The sequence below is a fragment of the Emydura macquarii genome, unplaced genomic scaffold (assembly GCF_026122565.2).
Source record: "Emydura macquarii macquarii isolate MOO-44397 ecotype Brisbane River unplaced genomic scaffold, CSIRO-AGI_Emac_v2 contig_2170, whole genome shotgun sequence".
NCBI classification, from domain to species: Eukaryota; Metazoa; Chordata; order Testudines; family Chelidae; genus Emydura; species Emydura macquarii.
Genome location: NW_027132307.1, coordinates 5,812 through 30,029, shown reverse-complemented (window position 1 = coordinate 30,029; position 24,218 = coordinate 5,812). Strand labels below are relative to the sequence as shown.

The window sequence follows — 24,218 nt, the reverse complement described above, 5'->3', positions numbered from 1 at the left end:
TGCTCTGAGCCCGTAGGCTGGGGCAGGGAAACGCGCAGAGTCATTTATAGCATCGCCTGCTCTCGCCATTTCTCACAGTGACGGGAGTGGCTGGGGCAGGAGCCCAATCTCAATGACGCGAGACGTTCCAGCCCTCTGCCAGTTCTGAGCCCTCTGGCTGGCTGCCTGCCCCACATGCCCACCTCCTGGGGCAGAGCAACCAAGCACAGCTCAGCAACCCACAGCTGTTCTTGCAGGAGGGGGAGGGGAGCTAAGCAGCCCGGATGCTCAGGGCGTCAGAGACGCAGCCCAGGCTCTGACGGTCGTGAGCGACTCGGGCCAGGAACTGGGCTGGAGATCTCTGGGAAATGGGTTTCTAGGGTGATTTTCAGTATTTCCTGGTGTAACCAACCCCCTTGGCAGCTCTGACCTCAGTTGCACTAGCATGAACTCCACGTGGCTCCGTCGGAGTCAGTGCATTCACTCCAGATTGGCCCCCGGCTCTGTATCCAGATTCTAGCCTGGGCCCACTTGGTCACATTGCAGGGGGAGCCCCAGCCACTCACAGCAGGGATGCTGGAGACGGAAAAGACCCCTGTGGCGTCAGCCAGGCCAGCGACTGCTCCCCCTACTTCGTGTTAACACCCCTCGGACAGGTTCAGGCTGGTAGCGCGCCTCTCGTTAATTGGGGCTTAACCCACCAAAGCAGATTTCGCCCAGATTTTCAAGCACAAATCCCCCCTCATTCTTCTCTTCTGCAGGCTAAACAAGCCCAGTTCCCGCAGCCTCTCCTCATAAGTCTTGTGCTCCAGCTCCCTGATCATTTTTGTTGCCCTCCGCTGGACTCTCTCCAACTTGTCCACATCCTTTTTGTAGTGGGGGGGCCCAAAACTGGACACAATACTCCAAATGCGGCCTCACCAATGCCGAATAAAGGGGAATAATCACTCCCCTCGATCTGCTGGCAATGCTCCTATTAATGCAGCCCAATATGTTATTAGCCTTCTTGGCAACCAGGGCACACTGGAGAACACAATTCTCTAGGACAGAATTCAACTGCCTTAGCTATGGGACCCTCCTTTCTCCTCCTGCAATCCCCTGCCTCTTTCAGACCCCTGGGGGACACCACGATCTACTTCTCTCCATTCTGAAAACTGACCATTTATTCCTACCCTTTGTTTCCTGGCTTTTCACCAGTTACTGATCCAGGAGAGGACCTGCCCTCTTATCCCATGACCGCTTACTTTGTTTAAGAACCTTTGGTGAGGGACCTTGTCAAAGGCTTTCTGAAAACTTTAAGTGCACTATGTTCCCATGATCACCCTTATGCACACGCTTGTTGACACCCTAAAGAATTCAAGTAGACTGCTGAGGCATGATTTCCCTTTACAGAAGCCATGTTGACTCTTCGCCAACAAATTGGGTTTATCTATGTGGCTGATCATTTTGTTGTTTACTGTAGTTTCTACCAATTAGCCTGGTACTGAAGTTAGGCCTGTGATTGCCAGGATCACCTCTGGAGTCCTTTTAAAAACTGGTGTTGCATTAGGTACCCTCCTGTCATCTGGGACAGAGGCTGGTTTAAGCAATAGGTTACGTACCACAGTTCCAGAGGGGTAGCCATGTTAGTCTGTACACAGCAAAAGCAAGGAGAGTCCTGTGACACCTTAAATACTGACGAAGTGGGTTGCAGCCCACGAACGCTTATGCCCACAGAAATGTGTTAGTCTTTAAGGTGCTACAGGACTTTCGTTGTTTATACCACAGTTAGTAGTCCTGCAATTTCATATATGAGTTCCTTCATAACTCTTGGGTGAATCCCATCTGGTCATTGTGGGACAGGGCTTCCGATTTTTGCCCCCCAAAAATAACTCTGATATAGATACCCCTTCTTCCCCAACCTCTGCAATGAAGCAGGATGCAAATAATTCCTTTAGCATCTCTCTGATGACCATGTCTTTCTCGAGAGCTTCCTTCACACCTTTCTCATCTAGTAGCTCCACTGCTGCTGACGTACTGAAAGTATTTCTTACTCTTAGTTTTTGCCGCTTTAGCAAATTGCTTCTCAAATTCTTCCATGGCCTGGCTTATTATACTTACCCTGCCAGAGTCTGTGCTCCTTCCTGATAGCCAGACTAGGATCTGTCGGCTACATTTCAAAGGATGCCGCTTTGCCTCTAACAGCCTCCGCTATTCTGCCGTTTAGCCATGGTGCCATTCTTTGGGTCCTTTTACTGTCTTCTCTGATTTGGGGGTATATATTTAGTCTGAGCCTCCAGTTTGGTGTCTTTTATGCCTTCTACAAAGATGTTAAATTTAATTACGTTATGGTCACTGTTACTGAGCGGTTCAGCTATATTCACCGCTTGGACCAGATCCTGTGCTCCACTTAGCACTAAATCAGGAACTGCCGCTCCCTTTCTGGGTTCCAGGACTGGCTGCTCCAAGAAGCAGCCATTAATGGTGTCTAGAAACTTTATTTCTGCATCCTGTTCTGAGGTGACAAGCACCCAGTCAATAGGGGGATAGTTGAAATTCCCCATTAGAACCGAGTTATCCATTTTTATAGCTTCTCCATCAGTGTAACGGTGCAAGAGGATATTATGATATCATCGGGAAAGTGGGATCATTTCTCTGCCATTGTTAAAGCTCAGTTTGTACCAGTCTGTTAAGTGTCTCTGAATCGTATGACCGGAATGCATAACAACTTGGCGCTCTAGATGTCCACTCCTTGCAACGACCATCTCTGGTCAGTGTGGACTCTTCTTCTAGTTCTCCATCTGCCATCTGCAGTGGCTGCTCTCTGGATTGCCCTTTCTGAGGAACAAACCGTAGATGTTGATGGCTTGTGTTGAAGTCTCCACTATCTGCCTCGAACAGAGTGATCTGGGCAATTAATTATTTTTCTTTACAACAGCAGGAGTTGTCCATCCATTTTCTCCAGGCGGTTTGACACAAACACAGTCACCAGGTCCTAGACCTGGCAGTTCTTTGACGGTAACATCTGTTGTAAAAGTGTTTGTAAGCTCTTTTTTGCCTTTTTTATCCAATTTAGCTACTTTCTTCATAGAATCATAGAAGGTTAGAGATGGAAGGGACCTCAGGAGGTATCTAGTCCTACCCCCTGCTCAAAGCAGGACTAACCTCAGCTAAATCATCCCAGCGAAGGTTTTGTCAAGCCGCAGCATGTCTGACCACTTTGGAGAGGGATTCTTTTCCAAAGTCAGACAATAGTTCTGGGTTGTCTTCCATCAGGCGTTGTGCTGGACCATATCCAGTAGCTGCTGGTGGTGTTGCTCTGTAGTTTTAAAACAGCTGAGGAGTTCGCTGGACCATTCATGATCCTTTTCTTGGAACAATGGCGGTGTTCTGCAAGACTGCAGGAAAACTGCTGTCGGGCCAATATCTGTAAAGGGTCAACGGGATGCTTGGACAATGATCGGCCTGTCAGTCTGACATCCGTCCTGGGCAAGAGAATGGAGTGGCTGATACAGCACTTGATTGATAAATAATTGAAGGATGGTAATATACTTAATGCTGATCAGCATGGGTTTATGGAGAACAGATCCTGCCAAACTAACTTGATATCTTTATTTGAGGAGATTTCAGGTTTGGTGGGTAAAGCTAACAGTGTTGATGTAATAGTCTTCAATTTCTGTAAGGTGCTTGACTTGGTTCGGCATGACATTGGCTTAGAAAACTAGAACAATATAAAATTAACATGGCAAACGTTAAACGGATTAAAAACTGGCTAACTAATAGGTCTCAAAATGTAATTGTAAAGGGGAAATCGTCATCAAGGGGAGGGGTGTTTCCAGTGGGGTCCCAGAGGAATCAGTTCTTGCCCCTGTGCTATTTAACACTTTTATCAATGACCTGGAAGAAAACATTATTTGGAATGTTTGCAGATCACACAAAAATGGGGGGAGTGGGAGATAACGAAGAGGGCAGGTCACTGATTCAGAGCCTTCTGGATCGGTTGGTAAACTGGGACAAGCACACAATATGTGTTTTAAAACAGATAAATGCAGATGCAGACATCTATGAACAAAGAATGTCGACCTTACTTTCGAGTTGTGGGGTCTGTCCTGTGAAGCGGGGACTCTGAAACAGATTGGGGTCGTGGTGAATAGTCAGCTGAACATGAGCTCCCAGCAGGATGCCATGGCCAGAAGGACAAATGCAGTCCTTGAATGCATAAACAGGGGAATCTTGCGTAGTGTAGAGAGGTTATTTTACCTCTGTGTCCGGCACTGCTGTGACCACTGCTGGAATCCTATGTCCAGTTCTGTGTCCACAATTCAAGAAGGAAGTTAATGAATTGAAGAGGGGTCAGAGAAAAGCCACAAGAATGACGAGAGATTAGAAAACCTGCCTTACAGTGATAGACGCAAGGAGTTTGATCTATTTAGCTTAACAAAGAGATGCTATGGGGTGACTTGCTGACAATCTACTTAGGGAACAAATATTTAATCATGGACTCTTCAGTCTAGCAGAGAAAGGTAATGGCTGGAAGTTGAAGCTAGACAAATTCAGGATGGAAATAAGGCGTACTTTTTTAACAGTGAGGGTAATTAACCATCGGAACAATTAACCAAGGGTTCTGGTGCATTCTCTGTTGCTGACAAGTTTTCAATCAAGTTGGGTATTTCTCTAAGATCTCTGCTGCAGGAAATATGTTGGGGCAGTTCCCTGGCCTGTGTTCGGGAGGAGGGCACACTGGATGAATACACTGGTCCTTTCTGGCCTCGGAATCTATGCATGCAGGAAACACGTCTTCACATCGCTTATTGCCACAAGAGATCCCTACGTCCAAGAGCTTAGCCGGTGATTCCTTTGTTCCTCTGATACCATCCTCCACAAGAATAAACCCACCACGCCCATTGATAGTGAATAAGACCAATTGTTTAAAAAAATTATATTATTTCTGTAGGACCTTTGTGTTGTATTTGGCTGCATTCAGCAGTTAGCGTGCAATGCCCTGAGCCTTTGACTCCACTCTGGGGAGTAGCGTAAAGACAGAGAGGTTAGACCAGGGGTTCTCAAACTGGGCATCGTAATTCCGCAGGGGGTCGAGAGTCTATTATGGGGGGATCGTGGGCTGTCAGACCCCGTTCATGCTGGTAAGGATGGCATGGCGGAGGGGGAGGGGGTCATCACTTGTTCTGGGAGGGTCATCACAGCCTCAAATATTATCAAAGAGGTTCCCAGCAAAAGAAGTTTGAGAACCCCAGGGATAGACAGAACCCACCCAAAAAATGTTACTCCCCAGACAGACCATCCCAGGGTCAAACAGTCTGGTACAAACAGCACGGGATAAACCCACCAGAAAGGGAGAGAATTAAAGTTCACTCCAGTGCCGTTGCTTTGTTCTCGCACGTTGTAAAGGAGTTGGTGTTGGCGTCTCTTTAACAAGCAGGGGAGGCACCGTTCACCGCCAGGTGTAGTTAGGCTCCCTGAGCTGCTGCAGTGGCCGGAGCAGACCCCAGGTGGGAAGGAAAGTCCATGGGGACAGCCGCAGGCTGCATATATATAAAGCTATTCCCACTCTCCAGCCCTGCAGCTGGGAGACGCCTGCTGCTGGAGCCAGGCACGTCCTGCTCTGGGTGGATGAGCTGAGTTCGCATTGTCTCATTGCAAGGGGGATTGCTGGTGAGTCGGGAGGTCTTGGAGAAACGGACTTCTTAATGGGTGAGTCTCTTCAGCCGGGATATAGCGGGGGCTCAGCTGGTGTAAAGGAATGTGAAGGGGAAAAGCTCACCCGGTGCATGGGGGAGAGCGGGTCACTCATGTGGCAGCTCACAGCTCAGAGTATACCCCGCCCTGCTGCTCAGCAGGCTCGGGACGAGAGCGGCTAAAGGGCTGCATTAGCGACAAGCGTATGTTAGACGTAGCATCCGCCGCACTGCGCGTGTTATGTGCACGGTGTTAATAGAACACACAAGAGGTTAGCAAGGTTTGTTAACGCAGAGCTCTTCCCACAAGGCTCTGCACCCTGCCCAGCGTCACACAGCACTGGAAAGCAGCAGGAGACAGAACAAGAAGTGAAGGCAGTGGCAGGGTGACATGTAAAGTGCTGTCTAACTTGTAAGCACCTGTGCTCTCAATAGAAATGGTTCTGGGGTGTATTTTGAAGCACACCGAGTGCACAAGATGGACACGCTGTCAGATTAGAATTGCTTCCCGAAAGGAGGGTCTGGATGTCTCCCTTCGGATCGCACTACTTGGTCTCACACAATAAAATTGACTACGTTTGGTTATTCGGTCTCTTGGACATTTTTCATAACGATCCAGAGGTACAGTCAATTCACTGCCCGTCCCTATTACTCCCCGGCTAGATAGAAAGCAGCCCCAAGAGCCAGGGCAGAGCTGTGCAAATGGACGGGACAGAAACAGTTCCAGCTCTCACAGCATTTCTTTACTGACAGTGCTCTGAGCACTGCACAGTCCCAGACCTTTCCACACGCCCAGGGCCCCATCTGAGTGTGGAACCCCTTTCCTCTGCCCGTAGGTCAGACTCGGGGAAGCAATGCCAGCTTGATGCTGGTCCTAAAAAGCTAGCGAGAAGACGCCCTGCATTCTCATTGTCACTGCCGATGATCCTGACCCTGTGTAAAGTGCTTCGAGACATGTTGATGTCAAGTGCCCTCAAGGAGCCAGGTGTTCATTACTATTGCTGTGTTACTGTGCTCTTTGATTCAGCTCCAAGGGGTTCCATTCACAGAAGGTGGGTGCTCGGCCTTCTCTGAAAATTAGACCCCCCCGAGCAGTCTAAAGTTGGTCACCCCAAATGACTCACTTTGTAAATGCTGGGCTACAGATTCTTAGGCCCAAAGGGGCCAGTCTGGAGCATTTCCTGACAGTGAGATCTGCAGGCTGTGAAACTGTCTTCCAGAGGAACAAAGGGGTGGAAGCTCCATCAACGGAGATAGTGAAAACTAGATAGACAAGTCTTATGAAAACATACCAAGGGAACAAGCCGGCACTGCCCAGGGGCCATGGCCAGGCTGGGAAGGCTGTCTCATCATGGATTGTAAGGCCTGAAAGGAGGACTGTGAACATCTGGCCTGACGTCCTGTATAAGACAGGCCACGGAAATTCCCTGAATTAATTCCTGTTAGAGAAAAAGGGTCCCCGCAGTACCCAGCCACAGTGTCTATGAGCCAGGACCCGAAGGCCTTTTACGTCTTTAATAAAAGCGAACCAGCAGCTGGGTTGAGGTGCTACACGGTCTAGCAGTTAAGACTCAGGACTGCAGACGTGAACTCCTACTCCTGACTCTTCCACAGACCTGCTCTGTGACCTGGGGCAAGTCATCTGTCTGTGCCTGTTTCTCCTCCCACCTTCTATCTGTCTTTGCTACCTACACAGCAAACTCTTCAGGTCAGGGACTGGCTCTCTCTATGTACCTGGACCATGTCCCAGCCCGGTGGGGTCCCGATCTCAGGTGGGGCTTCGAGGTGTGACCGCAATACAAAAATAAATCAGCTTTACAGAAAAGACGCCCGCACTGTCACAACAAACCACAGCACAAAGGTTACAGCCCGCCCTGACGTGAGACCTACTAAGTGGCTCTGGATCAGACCTTCTCCGACTAGCCCCTTCTCCTCAGGCTTCTGGGGTTTGAATCCTGGTTTCTCCAGCTGGTGGCGGGGGACCTTTTGCCGAGTGGCCGCACCTGTCTGCAGCAGGGCTTGGCTAATGGGGCCCATTCAGCCATTAGGAGTCCAGCGGCTGCACTTCTTTTTTCACTCAGGTTTATGCATTTGCCCCTTTGTCCTTGAAGCTGAACTTGAGTGCCCCGCATTAAATGAGGACATTTATATTACAGGCACACCAGATCCTAGGCGGAATGAGGATAATCAATGGGACACAGTAGGCCAGAGTAGGTCGTACAGATGGGGGAGTGGTGCTGTATGTGAAAGACACATAGCATCAAATGGAATAAAAATCTTAAATGAACCGAACTGTGCCACAGACTCTCTTGGGTACGAATCCCACGCCTGAATGATAAGAATACAGCAGTCGGGATATACTACCGACCCCCTGAGCAGGATGATGATAATGACTGTGAAATGTCTCCTGCTTGGAGCAGGGGGTTGGACTAGATGACCTCCTCAGGTCCCCTCCAATCCTGATCTTCTATGATTCTGTGAAATGTTCCGGGAGATTAGAAAGGCTAGAAAAATAAAATACTCAGTAATAATGGGGGATTGCAACTATCGCCACATGGAATTGGTACACGTCACCTCAGGACGGGATGCAGAGAGAAAGTTTTTTAACACTTTAAATGACAGCTTCTTGGAGCAGCCAGTCCTGGAGCCCACAAGAAGAGAGGCAATTCTTGATTTAGTCCTACGTGGAGCACAGGATCTGGTCCTGGAAGTGAATACAGCTGAACTGCTTGGCAGTAGTGACCATAACATAATAACATGTAAACATCCCTCTGTGTGTGGTGGGCGGGTGGGGGGCACCAAAGCAAACCTCCATGCTAACGTTTAACTTCAGAAAGGGGAACTACCAAAAACTGAATAAGTTAGTGAAACAGAAATTAAAAGGTACAGTGGCACGAGTGAAATCCCTGCAAGCTGCATGGAAACTTTTTAAAGACACCACATTAGAGGCTCAATTTATATGTATTCCCCAAATTTAAAAACATAGTAAGAGGACCGAAAAAGTACCAATGTAGCTAAACAACAAAGTAAAAGAAGCAGCTGGAGGCAAAAAGGCATCCTTTAAAAAGGGGAAGTTAAATCCTACTGAGTAAAATAGAAAGGAGCAAAAACCTTGGCAAGTGAAGTATACAAATATAATTAGGAAGGCCAAAAGAAATTGAAGAAGAGCTAGCCAAGAACTCAAAAAGTAACCGCAAAAACAACCTGCTAAACAACCAGTGGGGCCACTGGACGATCGAGGTGATACAGGATCACATGAGGAAGACAAGGCTATTGCGGAGAAACTAAATGAATTCTTTGCATCAGTTTTCACGGCCAAGGATGTGAGGGAGATGCCGACACCCGAGCCATTCTTTTTAGGTGAGAAATCTGAGGAACGGTTCTAGATTGAGTTGTCATTAAAGGAGGTTTTAGAACAAATGGATAAATTAAACAGTAATAATTTATATTATGTGAATTTATATAATGTGAAATTGCAGAGCTACTAACTGTGGGATGTAATCTGTCATTTAAATCAGCTTCCGTACCAGATGACGGGAGGGTAGCTAATGTGATGCCAATTTTTATAAACGGCTGCACTGGCGAGCACAGAAATTACAGGCTGGTAAGACTAACTTCAGTACTAGGCAAACTGGTTGAAATTATACTAAAGAACAGAATTATCAGACTCAGAGATGAACACGATTTGTGGGGGAAGAGTCAACAAGGATTTTGTAAAGGAAAATCTTGCGTCACCAATCTACTAGAATTCTTTGAGCGGGTCAACAAGCATGTGGACAAGGGTGATCCAGTGGGCACAGTGTACTTAGATTTTCAGAAAGCCTTTGACAAAGTCCCTCAACAGAGGTTCTTATGTAAAGAAAGCTGTCATGGGATAAGAGGGAAGGTCTCTCCTGGATCAGTAACTGGTTAAAAGATAGGAAACGAAAGGTCGGAATAAATGGTCAGTGTTCAGAATGGAGAGGTAAATAGTGGTGTCCCCTGGGGTCTGTCCTGGGACCAGTGCTGTTCAACATATTCATAAATGAGCTAGAAAAAGGGATAAACAGTGAGGTGGCAAAATTAGGAAAGGGATAGATGAAAATATCCCATTGCATCTTTATAAATCCATGGCACGCCCACCTTGAATACTGCGTGCAGGTCTTGTCACCCCATCTCAAAAAAGATATACTGGAATCGGAAAAGGTATAGAAAAGGACAACAAATGATTAGGGGTATGGAAAAGCTTCCCTATGAGGAGAGGTTAATAACACTGGACTTTTCATCTTTGAAAAGTGGTGACTAAGAGGAGATATGCTAGAAGTCTATAAATTCATGACTGGTGTGAGGAAAATAAAAAAGGAAGTCTTATTTACTTCTTTTCATAACAGAAGAACTAGATGTCACCCAATGAGGCAAGAGGTTTAAACTAAACAAAAGGATGTATTTCTTCACACAATGCACAGTCAACTGTGGATCTCCTTGCCACAGGATGTAGTGAAGGCCAAGACAATAACAGGGTTCAAAACAGAACTAGATAAGTTTCTGGAGGACAGATCCAACAATGGCTATTAGCCAGGATAGGCAGGCATTGCTGTTTGCCAGCGGCTGGGAATGGCTGACGGGATGATCACTTGATGATTTCCTGTTCTGTTCATTCCCTCAGAAGCACCTGGCTCCATCCACCGTTGGCAGACAGGATACTGGGCTGGATGGACCCTCGGTCACACCCAGTCTGGCCGTTCCTATTTTCTCAGGTTTCTTTCCCTGGTTTTATGGGAAGGACCGAGAGGGAAAGGCAGACACTGCAGGGATTAACAAAGAAGAAGGTACTTCTCCCTCCAGGTTCATCGGCAGCAATTCCGAGCAAAGTCCTGCCCCACCTCTTCTACCTGTAGCCCTGCCCACAGTCTGCAGTCGCTCCACCTCCGGTCCCCCGTCTGCCCCCACTCGGCACCGTGTACCTCCTCCCTCACTCCCACGCTCCCCCTTCCTCTAGGTGGCGAGCGACAGCCGGGGGGGGGGGGGCTAAGCGGTGGGGGGGGAAGGGACATGACAAGCAGCAGCGGGGGCGGGAGAGGTGAGGAGGTGGGCGGAAGATGCCTGGGATCTTTCAAAGTGCCAGGCTCCTGGGAAACTGCCCCCTCTCCCCGTATGTCAGCGGGCCTGACTCCCCATCATGCTTCATTCTTCTCACATGCACACTCACTAGCAGACTAGCTCACTAGAACAGGAAAGGGAATTGAATCTCAAAGGGGAAAAAACCCAAACCAAACCCATCCAACAGTCTCTTGCAGAGACCGACACGCTGCCGCATTCTCCAGCGCCCCTGCTTCTGTGCGAGTTGCTGCTATTTTGACAGCGGAACTTGATCCAATACTCAGCAGCTCACTTGCCCCCGCATTTCCCAGGAGTTGAAGCAGCCCTCACAGGTTCTTTGTTGCTTGTTTACAGGGTGACAGCTCTCCCGGCCCAGGGAGCAGAAGAACAGCATGTCATGTCATGTCTGAACACCAGCTCCCAATCCCACCCTGCCACCTTCCTGCTGGTCGGCATCCCAGGCCTGCAGGAGGCCCAGTTCTGGATCGCCTTCCCGTTCTGCACCATGTACGTCGTTGCCGTGCTGGGAAACGTCATTGTTCTCCTCATTATACACACAGAGCCCAGCCTGCACCAGCCCATGTACCTCTTCCTGGCCATGCTGGCCGTCACCGACCTGGTCCTGGCCACGTCCACGCTGCCCAAAATGCTGAGCGTCTTCTGGCAGGGCCCCAGGGAGATCAGCTTCCACGCCTGCCTCGTCCAGATGTTCTTCGTCCATGCCTTCTCCGCGGTGGAGTCAGGCGTGCTCATGGCCATGGCCTTGGATCGCTATGTGGCCATCTGCTGCCCCCTCCGGCACTCCAGCATCCTGTCCGTCCCCGCCGTAGTGAGCTTGGGGAGCCTGGTGCTGGCACGCGGGGTCCTGCTGGTGAGCCCCTTCTCCCTCCTTATCCTCAGGCTGCCCTTCTGCCACCACTGCCTCATCACCCACTGCTACTGCGAGCACATGGCCGTGGTGAAGCTGGTGTGCGGGGACGCTAGAGCCAGTGTCATTTACGGCCTGTTTGTGGCTTTTACAGTGGTGGGGGGTGACGTGCTTGTCATCGCTGTGTCCTATGCTATGATCCTCCAGGCCGTCCTGAAGCTCCCGGGCACAGACGCCCGCCTCAAAGCCGTTAGCACCTGCGCATCTCACTGCTGTGTCATCCTGGCCTTTTACATCCCTGGTCTCTTCACGTTCCTCACCCACCGCTTTGGCCACAACATCCCCCACCATGTGCACATCCTGATGGCCAATCTCTACCTGCTGGTGCCCCCCATGCTAAACCCCATCGTGTACGGGGTGAGAACCAGACAGATCCGGGACAGGGTGCTCCGTACCTTCCAGCAGAAGCAACGTGTGCCTGTCTAATTTACGCTAGGAATATAAAATGTTCACCACCGTGGCCTCTGACCCGTTCATCATCTGCCATCTCTCGACAGCGGCAGGTGATCATGGAGCTGTCACCATGCAGTCCACCTTCCCTACCTGCTCCAGGAAGGCACCAGGTCAGATCACTGCAGGGGTATCTCTGATGACAAATGTGAGAGGGAAACCTTTTCCCTCAGCTCCCACGGGGACCTCAGCCTGGCGCTGGATGGATCTCCTGGGGGGGGTGTGTGGGGATCTCCATCGCCCATCACTCCAGATGGTTAATAGTATCAGCGTGTTGCACTGCAGAAGTCATGTGAGGAACTCACCTGGGCACAGCTGAACCCCAAACAGCCGCGTCTGGAATGATTCCCAAATGTGCAACGCTCAGCTAGATACACACCGCTGCTCCGGCTGGTGTGTGGTGACGCAGACCGCACTGGGCAGCATTCCTGGGCTCGCAAACCATCCAAAGGATGCTGCTCTGAGCTGGTGCGCTAGGTTATCCGTGACTGTTATCCGTCACACAGCTGCACACCAGCCGGCGTAGACAGGAAACCGTCTGCAACAAACCAAACCAGACCCAGGCCCGGCCCTGAAGAGATCCCAGTTTAATTCACACACAATCCCCTGACACGGCCGGCAACACAATGGCAGGAAATGGGCTGTGTGTGGCGCTGGGCCCTAGCTGGTGGGGAATAGGCCCAAAGAGAGACAGACGCACGCCTGGGGAAGCTGGGCCCAGAGACACAGACATGCACCCGGCCCCAGCGAGGGTAACGGGGCCCAGAGATGCAGACAAGTGCCACGTCCCCTCCAGACCCCCCAGCGGCAGCAAGGGGAGCAGACCAACAAAGGGGGCCGGAGGCAAGCTGAGGAGCTGGGACGGAGGCATTGGGCGGCCCCTGGCCCCTTGCAGGATGATACGACTGAGCGGGGAATGCAGAGCCAAGCTCCCTCAGACCAGGCGGTTGTGGGGTGGGGGGACGGCCACGGCCCCCTCGCTAGCTGTGCGACCTGTTCTGCAATGCGGAATTGTGCTATAAACCTTATTCATGCCGCTCTCCGCCAAGCCTGGCCAGGTATGAAGTGATCCTGTGATGAGCCCTCCGGGAGGGGCGCCGGGAGCCCTCACCCCAGGGCCGGTTCAGACACCATCCTGCCGCAGACGGAGACGGTCCCAAACCTCGTTCCAAGCCCTCGTAGGCAACACCGGCCCTTGTTTCCAAAGACCCTCGCACACCCCCCAATGCCCCCTGCCTCCTGAGCCGTTAGTATCTGCTCCTAGTGCTGCCGTGGAGACCAGCTCGCTTCCTCCCCTGCAGTGAGGAGACCCCGGATCCACATCCCACTTTCCGTCCCAGGACAGGTCTGTCTCCTCAGCTGAGACCGTCCATGGCCCCTGATAAACCCGGCCGCCAGGCTGGGGCCCTGGCACAGCGGATGGGGTTGCACGGTCTTCGGGGTGGGGCTTTATTCCACAGGGAGAAATGTTACGACAGGACCCATAGGACAGAGCTAGAACTACACCGGGCATGGGGCAGGGGTGTGAGAAGCCCCAGGCCGGGCTGCGCCCCTGGGGGAAGCGTGTCTTTCTGGTCGCGGGGGCCTTTCTCGATGGGGGACGTGTTCCCGGAGCAGAACTCTGCCCTCTCAGGCTTTCCGCCAGGGAGCCAGGGGTCCGTTCACTTAATGAGAGCCCCTAGGATAGGGGTGAGCGGGGCACCCCCGGGAACACTCTTCCACACACGTAGCAGGAGCGGGGGGGCAGCCCTGGGGGGGAGCTCAGTGAAGGTCGGAGGGGGCTCACCTGCTGGCGTGATGACACCCTCCCCTTCCCTGTAGCGTGGGCAGCTGCAGGCAGGTCTCTGGCTGTAGTCGGGGTGCCAGGCTTGCACCCCGCACCTGTTCACATGGGGTGGGGAAGGGTAACACTTTACTGGGGCCCGGAGGCCCTGGGGGTGCCTGGCCCAGGCTGCAACCCCCATTACCATGAGGAAAAAATTGAGGCTAAGTTGTAGATCCTGCCTGAGGACATTTAAAGAGACTCATTTCCCTGTATCTATGGCTCTCGTGAGATTCGCTGGAGCCGATCGGAAGCGGTGTTCGAGCAGTCTCACGCGAGTTGCTGGGCCTGCTGGCCCGGCCCTGGCCCGTCTCTAGAGTAGCGAGTGTGTGCTTGTGCAGTTAAACTAGGACTTGTCGTTGGAGACCGAGAGACAGATTCGTGCTCCTCTCTGTGACTTGGTCTGTCATATCAAGATCAAGAACTACCAGTCTCAGAGTTCCTTGTGCACAGGCAGGCGGGACAGCTGGTGGGAGGGGAAAGCAAAACACCCTAAAACAGAGAGAGCCAGGGCTGCTGCTGCTTCTGGTAGGATTTGCAAGCCCAAAACACATGTGAGTAAGTCTCTAATTACTCCCAGTCTCACACACACACAGCCCACACTGCCATGTCTGGTGCTGGCTATAAATACGAATCAGGCAGCCAGACACGCAAGGAGGTCAAAGAAAGGGAACTAAAGGAAGCTAAAGGACACCAATCTGTCCTCCAGTTTTTCAGATCAGACAAGGCCTTTCTGAGCCAGGGAATATACGAACTAGGCAAGCAGATGAACAAAATCCAGATGAAATGATTTCAGTACAGAGCCTGTGTCTGTGGCACTGGCAATCGATGACAGAAAAGCTGCCAGAACACGCCTCATTTTTTTTTGCATGCTGCCAGGGACTGTGGCAGACGCTGAAAGAAGTTTCAGAAGCCGGCACTCATCACAAACCGCAGGCGTTCTACGGTGGGGCAGGGACGGTCGAGCCACCCAGCTATCGTGTCTGTTGTGGACTTGGAAGAGACATTGACTGCGGGGGGCTAAGTCCTGATTTTTGCAGTGAAAAAGGCCAGCACAATAAAGCTTTGCAGTGAATTGGCCTAATCAGAACATGTTTGCAGTCACATTGGTCCGGCTGAATAAAAAAGTCCAGAGACGGACAGGATAGACAACACCTTTAGTGACCAAAAAGAAGCAAAATAGTCAGCAAATGTGTAGGCCTCTCAGGCTGGGTGTTACGTTAAACAAAAACAGCAACGGGGGGGCTCCTTCTCGGCGTCTCTGCAGCGCAACGCTGGGCTTGCTGCCCCGCGTCAGGACAGGACAGGACAGGACAGGAGGATGTTTAGCTGCTGGTTGCCTGTCCCACATTCCTGGCGGCAGCCTGCAATTCCCCCGTCCCTCTGGGCCGGAGGGCGCCCAGGGCCTGGCTTACGGCCAGGACTAGGCAGAGGGAGGGGCTGGCTCCGCAGCCTGCATTGAGGAGCCTAGCAGCTGATCAGGGAACCCGCCCTGCGAGGGGACGGGCCAGCCCAAGTGGCAAAGCGGTGGGGAAAGAGCTTTTGGCTCCATATGGCGAGAGGGCTGGCACAGGAGAGGCCGAAGCGTTGCTAGAGAACAGGCAGCTGGATCTAGGTGCGGACCCCCACCCACAGCCTGGGACGGAGTCAGGCCAGGGCGGCGGGAGCCCTCTCTGGCTGCGCTAGTCACGCACGGACAGGTTCCCGTTTTACACAGTCCCTGGGTTTCGCAAATAGCAGCTGCAGCCAGTGCAGAGAGGAGAGAAATCCCAGAGAAGCTGGTGGGTGGGGGTGCTGCAGCTCACCTGGCAGTGAGCAAGGAAGCCCCTTCTGGTCTCCCCCATTCCCCTGTCCCTGGTACTCTGCTTGTCAGGCCACGGGTCCCTCAGACTGACCCAACCCCCAGAAAGGAGGCTGAGACCCAGGAAAGCAAAGCCAGGGAAGGGCCTGGCTCCGCATTCTGGAGCTGGGGGGGTCGTGCGGCAATGCCAGGAACGGGCGTGGAGCCGTGAATGCTTTCTGTGGAACGGGAACGAACACAGGGCAAAGTGACTGGAATAGACGAGAAAGTCCTGCCTGCGTGGGCTGGGGTGGCCACTTCGGGTGTCCCAGGAAACTCTGTCATTTCAGTGAGTGAGGAGAACAGAGCATCACAGCGATGGGTGCGGACATGAAGAGACAGGCAGCACAGGAAAGGAAATCTGCTGGTCTCTGCTTATTGTGGGTCACATGGGACCAGCACGCCTGGCTTAGAGATAATCATGGCCGAGACCCCCTGTGTCAAGACGCAGCCGTGTGACGCAGGCTATCTGGGATCAATGCCCACTTTGCCACTAAATTGCTGTGTGGTCTTGGGTGAGTCCCTTAGCTTCCGTGCCCTCATTTCCCCACCTGTACAGCAAGGACAGGACACTTCCCTCTTGCTCACTGGCGCTGTGCGGGCTAAAGTCACTCATGGCTGTGAAGTGCTTGGAGATCACAGACATTTCGTACATGAGAACGCCAGACCGGGTCACGCCGGGGGCCCAGCTAGCCCAGGGTCCTGGCGTCCGACAGTGGCAGAGGGAATGAGAAGAACGGGGCCATTGGAAGTGATCCGTCCCCCGTCGCCCAGCCCCAGGGAGTTGCAGTCTGGGCCCTGCAGCTGCTGACACCAGCGCTGCATTTGCTCCTATTCCAGGGACTAGCCTCCCCCCCACCCAAGGCCCATCCCCCAAGGTTTGTGTCACTCTCAGCCCGTGCTCTGCAGCTCCCGACCCACGAACACAGAGTTTGCCTGCTTGAATCAGACCTCCTGCTCCCTCCGGCCCAGTATCCTGCCCCCAGCCTGGCGTGTCCCCAGGACAAATCCCTGACGACCCTTCGTTCCTTGTGCCACGCGGAGCAGGGGGAAGGAGAAGACACTCCTGTGAGCCGGCGCTCAGCGTCTGACACCCGCTCACTCCTCTGCTCTTCCTGCTGTTCTCGCGAGTCCCGACATTCAAACCCGCTCAGAGCACTTGACGCCCTGTCCTCCCTGCAGCTGGAAATCCCAGTGGTTGGCCATGTGCGTCCTCTGCCTTTGCCAGGACCTTGTTCTCTTATGAGGGGACTGGCTGTAAATCAGGCCCTGAAGAGTTTTTGTTTCACTCCTCACGCTCCGACATAGCCCCGTCCAGCCCCCCCCCGTTCCGGTCTATGTTGTCCTGGCTGTGGCAGGCTCTCGTCCTACTCACGCTTCCGACCAGCCATATTCATCAGCCTTCTCTGCACCAGCCTTCTCTGTGCCTTCCTGGGTGCCGGGGCCAACGCAGCTAGCAGGGGCACATCGCCCCTGCCCTCTGCTGCCGGACCCACAGCGCTGACGTGTCTGATGATTATTCTGTTAGCTGCAGTACATCCAACAGGAATCTCTGGGCGCTTCTCGAACCGGGAGGGCTGCAGGCTCTAGTGGGGATAGTGTAGGGTGACCTGATAGCAAGTGTGAAAAATCGGGCTGGCGTGGAGTAATAGGCGCCTATATAAGACAAAGCCCCGAATATCGGGACTGTCGTATGAAACAGGGACATCTGCCCGCCGTGACCTTTCCTCCCGACCTCCAGAGAGAGAGGTTGGCTGTGCCCTGAAGAAATTCCTGGCTCTCTCTCAGACTCCCCGTGTGATCTGGGGAAGTCCTTGGGCTCTCTGGGCCTGCCCCCACTGTGGGGGGGAGTGACGAGATCCCTGCCTGTCGCCCACCCTCGTCCTGCATGTCTATCGAGATCTGAGGCCATGGGGCAGGGCCGTCTCTGGCTGTATGCCGTACAGCACCTGGCATGCTGAGGGCCTGGGCGTGGCTGGGCTCGGGAGCGGCCGGGTGGAAATGCCAAGTGAGAGCTGTGCCCTGCAGCCGTGAAAAGCCAAATCCAGGCATGCTACAGGCCCAGAGCAACGTGTTTATTAGTCCTGCTGCTCGGCGAGGCCACGGCTGGATCCCACAGCGGGGAGGGACTGAGCTGTGCCTGACATGGCCTGCCTGGGCGTGGCTCCTCTTCCGTGCGCCTTCAGGATGGGGTGACGCCCAAGGCATGGCGCACCCGCTGCCGGATCCCCGGGGTTCTCACCCCATAGATGACGGGGTTCATCACGGGAGGGAGGAGGAGGTAGATGTTGGCGACGAGGATGTGAACATAAGGAGCCACGTGGCCGAAGCGGTGGGAGAGGAAGGAGAAGAAGGCGGGCGTGTAAAACACCAGCATGACACAGAGGTGGGAACCACAGGTGCTGAGGGACTTGAACCGCGTCTCCTTCGAGGGGAGGCTGAAGACGGCCCGGAATATCATCACGTAAGAAAGGACGATCAGCACCAGGTCCAAGGCCCCCGTAAGAAACGCTACGGCCAGACCATAGGCTCTCGTGACGGTCGTGTCTGCACAGGCCAGTTTCACCAGGGCCATGAACTCACAATAGGTGTGAGAAATGACGTTGGTCTCGCAGTACGGCAGCCATTTCAGCAGGAACGGGTGTGGAGCCAGTAACACGGCCCCCCTCAAAACCACCCCCAGCCCTAGCGTGGCAACAGCCCTGTGGGTCAGGATGGCCGAGTGTCTCAGGGGGTTACAGATTGCGATGTAGCGATCGAAGGCCATGGCCAATATGAACCCGGACTCCATGGTGGTCAGGGAGTGAAGGAAATACATTTGGGCCAGGCAAGCGTCCATACGAATGTCCCCGTCCTTGAACCAGAATATGGAGAGGATTTTGGGCAGGGCGGTGCTGGAGACGAGCAGGTCGGCGAGCGCCAGCATGGAAAGGAAAAGGTACATGGGCTCGTGGAGGCTCGGCTCGGTCTTGATAACAGCCAGGAGGAGGCAGTTCCCGAGAAGGGACAGAATATAGGCGGAGCAGAAGGTGATAGAGATCCAGCCGTGCGCCGCCTCCAGCCCCGGGATGCCCAGGAGGATGAAGGTGGAGGGTGGGGCGTGGTCCTGTTGGAAGCTGCCATGGTGGGGCCGGCTGGGTCTGGTCTGGTCCACGGCACGCCTGCGTCCTGGCCCTGTGACTGGACAAACACCAGAACAATATTTCAGCGCCCTCTGCACAGCACGAAGGGACACAATAGTCACCCGGGCCTTCATCATCTCCCCGTTTATTGCCCCAGTCTGACGCCCTGTGATTTATGGGGCACCCAAAAGTGCCCGAGGTGCTTTGCAAATGCCAGTGACAAGCTCCTGCCCCAAACTGCTCCCGCGAAATGGTATCCAGCTCTGAAAGCGGAGGGGGCGATCGGGGGCTGACGCGAGCAGCCGTGAAGCAATTCGCACCGACATTTACACCAGGTTCAGCGCTAACCCCAGTGCCGCATGGGGGCATTCACACCTCTCAGCGCCACTGTGCCAGGCTGGCTGCAGACTCAGGCAGACAGCATCACCCTGGCTCCCGGCAGGAAGGGCCTTTCCTGCAGTCCCGAGGCCTTGGTCGTGCTGTTTCAAGCCATCGGAGTGTGGGCAGGTGCTGAGTACGCGGGGCAGGGGGCACACGGGCCCAGGAAGCAAGCGGGTTCCCACCGACCGGTCACACCACGGCTCCAACAGCGCAGACAGAGCCCGTGCAATCTGGGGAGCTGCCGGTATGCGGATACCACGGAGATGCCGGCTACGCACGCTGCCAGCAGGAGCCCAGCCGCTGAAAATGTCTCCTCCAGATGTGCTGGCCAGGGGGACACGACAGAGGAAGAGCGACCCCATGGTCATTAGTGTGTGACTTGAACCAGGAGATCCTGACCGGCCCCCTCACGCCCCACCCCGCAGGCAGTCCCTGCCCCTCTGTGCCCTGCTCCAGCGATCTAACGAGGCGTCTCCCCCGTGCTCTCTCTCTCCGGCTGGGATGCCCGAGGGGCTCTCTGCGCATGGAGACATGGAGCCTGCCCTCAATGCTCACGTGGCTTTCAGCTGCCGAACTCAGCCAGGAGCCCCCTGCGCCCGGCCGCAACCTGCAGCTCCCCACACTGACAAGGGAGGGGAGCTTTGCGGCGCCCAGCCATACCCGCAGCTTCACTCACGGCTGGCAGCTCCTCCACAGGGGATGGTTTCCCACAGGCCGTGGGCACCGAGCCCCTCCATGCCCACTCTAAAGAGGGCCCCGGGAAGCCAGAGGAGCAAGTCCTGCCTGGGGCGTGTGAGCGCAAACAGGGGGTCAGGCTGGGCACTGGCTGGGACCGGTCATGTTCTCCTTCCATCTCCAGCTCTGCTGAGTGAGGGGAGCTGAAGCAGAGAAGGATGCTCTCACACAAACACAAGCAGCCGGGGCGTCAGCGTTCCGCTCACCTGTCCATGCTGACGTGCCCAGTTCCTCCCTGGCCCAGCCCTGGTGAGAATACCAGCTAATGCAAACAGCACCCCCTTTGCTGGTCCCCTCATGCTCCCCGCCTCTCCCCCCGTGTCCCTGCCGGGTCTGTGTCTCTGCATCTCTTGCGGCTGGTCAAAATCCCGGCTAGGGAGCTGTCTGGGGCAGGGACCGTCTGGGCACTGCTCTCCCGTACCACACTGTGTGCAATGGGGCCTGCTGCCTGTCACAGTAACATCAACAAGCAGAGCCGTGACGCCCTCGTTCCCCCGTGGGATGGGCCCAGCTGCCCACACGCACAATATCAACGCCCGACAGGAGCCCTGGGGGAGGCTACCAGACGGAGCTGACCCCTGCACGGCTGGCTCTGGTGCTCTCGCTAAGCCAGCCGCCTGCCTCAGGATGGCGGGTTCAGGCAACTTCAGCTTTGTACCAAAAACCTGCTGGAACTGACCTGCTCTCTGCCCTCGGGTGTGTAACAGGGAAGCATCCAGCAGAAGCCAGGAACTGGTCTTGCCTTTGTACACGTCGCTGGGAAGAAAGCACCTAAAATAGTGTCTCCTTCTGGTGTCTGCACTTCACTGAGGATGGGGAAACACTGGAGAAAGTTCAAAGGAGATCATTCCCCAGAATGAGCAGGGGCTGGCAAACAAGCGAGGTTAGAGAAGCAGTTTACTCAGCTCATTGAAGAGAAGGGTGAGATGTGATTTGATCAGTGTGCATCGGTACCGACACATAGACAAGAGAGCGGGGGTGGGGGGCAGGGTGTCAGCGATGCAGACCAAGGCAGGATGAGGTCCTGGGGCTGGAAGTTAAAGTTAAATAAATTCAACCTTGAACCAAACCCAAGTCCCTAGCAGCCAGGGTATTAGACATTGCACAGCTCACCTGGGGGCGGACACTCACCATCGCCTGCAGCCTTTCAGAAGAGATTTGATACCTTTTTAAATCGGATACTTTAATCCAGCTTCTGGGAGTGATTTGATGGCCTGTGTGTGTGAGTGTGTGGGGGATGGGGCTGGACAATTATGGGCTCACAAGGGGGTCCCCCGGTTCATCCCCTTCCTCCTTGGACCATGGCCTGCATCACTCTCAATGCACTCATCACACCTGCATCTCTACATTAAGACAGTGGCGTTCATCCAATTTCATGCTTCAGCACTTCAGCCAGGGGTCAGGAAGGAATTGCTTCCCCAACAAACAATTGTCCGGATGTATTCTGTCCGGGCAGGGGTCGGACTAGATGGTCTGACAGCTCCTTCTGACTTTAAAAGCCGTGACGCTATGAAAGAGTTCAGCTAAGTAGGAGCCTGGCAGGGAGACTTTGTGTGTGTATGGGTGCGCAGGCTCTGGAGCCAGGCAGGAGTCAGAGGCAGCAAAAGGGGGCGTTGGAGTTATGGATGGGGTGTTAGCCCAGAGCCGGACATTCCTGCGCGTACCCCAGAACTTGAAAGTACCGCAGTCACCAGCCGAGGGTGACCAGACAGCAAGTGTGAAAAATCGGGATAGAGAGTAGGGTTAATAGGCGCCTATGTAAGAAAAAGCCCCAAATATTGGGACTATCCCTATAAAATAGGGACATCTGGTCACCCTCAGCCATCCTGTGTCTCCAGCCAGTGCCAGCTGAAACCCCGCCGTCACACAGCTAGGAAAATCCTAAATCTCTGTGAGGCAAGGGCAGAGAGTTGCATGTTTCAGGTGCCCCTGACATATTGCTGGGATGGCTGGGAAGACTGGACATGTTTTGGGATAAGGAGGAGTGGTTGGAATCCGGAGGACTGGTGTCCCAGCGAGGTTGTTATGCTGACGCACTAGGAGTCCCTCCAGGTTACGTGCTTTGTCAGAGTTAGCTGTAAAGAATTAGATAACGGTACGTACCTCAGCGCAGTCAGCAGCAGCTTTGCTTCAGGCAAGGAGCGGACACCTAAACTCCCCGTCAGCTGGGCAGACAGAGGGTAGCTGGAAGCCCGGCTAGTGGTCACTGGAAATCATCTCAGCCGGGGGGGCTATATCAGGGATCTCCTGAACCCACTGCATGTGTGCATGTGTGCTTCACCGCCGAGGAATAGTCGTTTGGATGAAAGCCCTCGTTTGTGTCAGTTCTTCGCCAGACAGAGGAGCTGTGCCGCAGTGATTTAGCCGGACACCACTTGCAGGGAATCAGTTAACTTACCACGGCTTTGGCTTCTGAGAATTGCTGGGGAACAGTGGCAAGGGAAACTGAAAAGCTCCATTTCTTCAGCCCAGCCTTCCAGACCCACCTGGTTCCCAGCGCTCACCCCACACCCTGAGCCTGCCCCATCCGTGCTCCCCGGCCCGGGAAAGCCCGCCCAGCAGGGCCCCCTCACCTGGCTCAGCTGTACACTTCCTCCGGGCTGTTATGTGGGGCAGGTGCTGCTGCCGAGGGGTGTTTCTGGGCTCCAGAGCCCAGCACTCACCCAGCTCCTGCTCAGCAGAGAGGGGCTGTCCTGGGCAGCAGGAGGGTGCAGAGAATCTGCGACGTGCAGATGAGCGCGGTGCCGAGCCATTTATAGCCATGGCTGTGGAATCCCAGCAGGGTTTCCACCTCACCTGGGAAGCTGCAGCTCAGCGGAGAGCGTGAGACTGACAAACAGTCCCCTGCTTTCCCCGGCCTGTGTGAAGGGCGCCCGAGGGAGCTGGGGCGGGCGGAGCACCAGGGGCAAGCCTCGGGGGCCTGATCCTGCTCTCACTCCCACTGGTGAAGCCACTGAAGGGGTTCCAGATGGAAACCAAGGTGGGTGAGTCCCAGCTCAGTGGGGCTCTGTGCCCTCCATGCAGCAGTTTGGGGCTGCCAGTCAGCCCGCAGAACTGGCTCCAGGGCTGTAGGACATGCCTGGCTGAGAGACGCACAGACCCAGCCTGTCTGTCCTGGCACAGAGAAGATGGAGAGGTGAGGGGATGTCTGCACTGGGAACGCTATAGTAGCACAGCGCTAGACCCTACAGCAATGGAAGGGATTCTCCCCTCGCTGTAGGAATCAAAATCCTAGAAGATGAGGATTGAAGGGACCTCAGGAGGTGTCTAGTCCAACCCCCTCCTCAAAGCAGAACCAGCCCCAATTAAATCATCCCAGCCAGGGTTTTGTCAAGCCGCAGTTTAAAAACCTCTAAAGATGGAGATTCCACCACCTCCCTAGGTAACCCATTCCAGTGCTTCACCACCCTCCTAGGGAAAAACTATTTCCTAATGTCCAACCTACACCTCCCCCACTGCAACTTGAGACCGTTGCTCCTTGTTTTGTCATCTGCCATCACTGAGAACAGCCTAGCTCCATCCTCCCTGGAATCCCCTTTCAGGTAGTTAAAGGCTGCTATCAAATCCCCCCTCATTCTTCTCTTCTGCGGACTAAACAAGCCTAGTTCCCACAGCCTCTCCTCATAAGTCCTGTGCTCCAGCCCCTTAATCGTTTTTGTTGCCCTCCGCTGGACTCTCTCCAACTTCTCCACATCCTTTTTGTAGCGGGGGGCCCAAAACTGGACACAACGCTCCAAATGTGGCCTAACCAATGCCAAATAGAGGGGAATAATCACTTCCCGTGATCTGCTGGCAATGCTCCTCCTAATGCAGCCCAATGTGCTATTAGCCTTCTTGACAACCAGGGCACACTGCTGACTCATATCCAGCTTCTTATACACTGTTACCCCCAGGTCCTTTTCTGCAGAACTGCTGCCTAGCTCGTCGGTCCCCAGCCTATAGCTGTGCATGGGATTCTTCCGTCCTAAGTGCAGGACTCTGCACTTGTCCTTGTTGAACCTCATCAGATTTCTTTTGGCCCAGTCCTCCCGTGTGTCTAGGTGCGGCAGCTCTTGAGCTGTGGCTCATGCACACACAAGATGCGGGTCGGGGAGAGCCTGAGCCAAATGACCATAGATCTCACTGGCTTCTGTGGCAGGGCCAGATGCGGAGCCTTCCTGTGACCAGCCAGGCTGTCCATCTTGATGGTTTAGTTCTGCCCTTCTAA

The 24,218-nt window shown here is 53.9% G+C and overlaps 2 protein-coding genes across 2 annotated transcripts; one reads left to right on the top strand and one right to left on the bottom strand.

Annotated features, from left to right (window-relative positions):
* The first annotated feature begins 2,582 nt into the window (after nt 1-2,582).
* Nucleotides 2,583-12,087, top strand: LOC137160177 (olfactory receptor 52R1-like). Its single transcript, XM_067558628.1, has 2 exons — nt 2,583-2,599; nt 11,151-12,087. The coding sequence occupies exons 1-2, from the start codon at nt 2,583-2,585 to the stop codon at nt 12,085-12,087; spliced, it is 954 nt and encodes a 317-aa protein (XP_067414729.1).
* A 5,868-nt stretch (nt 12,088-17,955) lies between these two features.
* On the bottom strand, nt 17,956-18,896 carry LOC137160178 (olfactory receptor 52K2-like). The gene is given in 2 exon segments (XM_067558629.1): nt 17,956-18,875; nt 18,878-18,896. Coding segments are annotated over 2 exon segments (939 nt in total).
* Between the last annotated feature and the right edge of the window lie 5,322 nt (nt 18,897-24,218).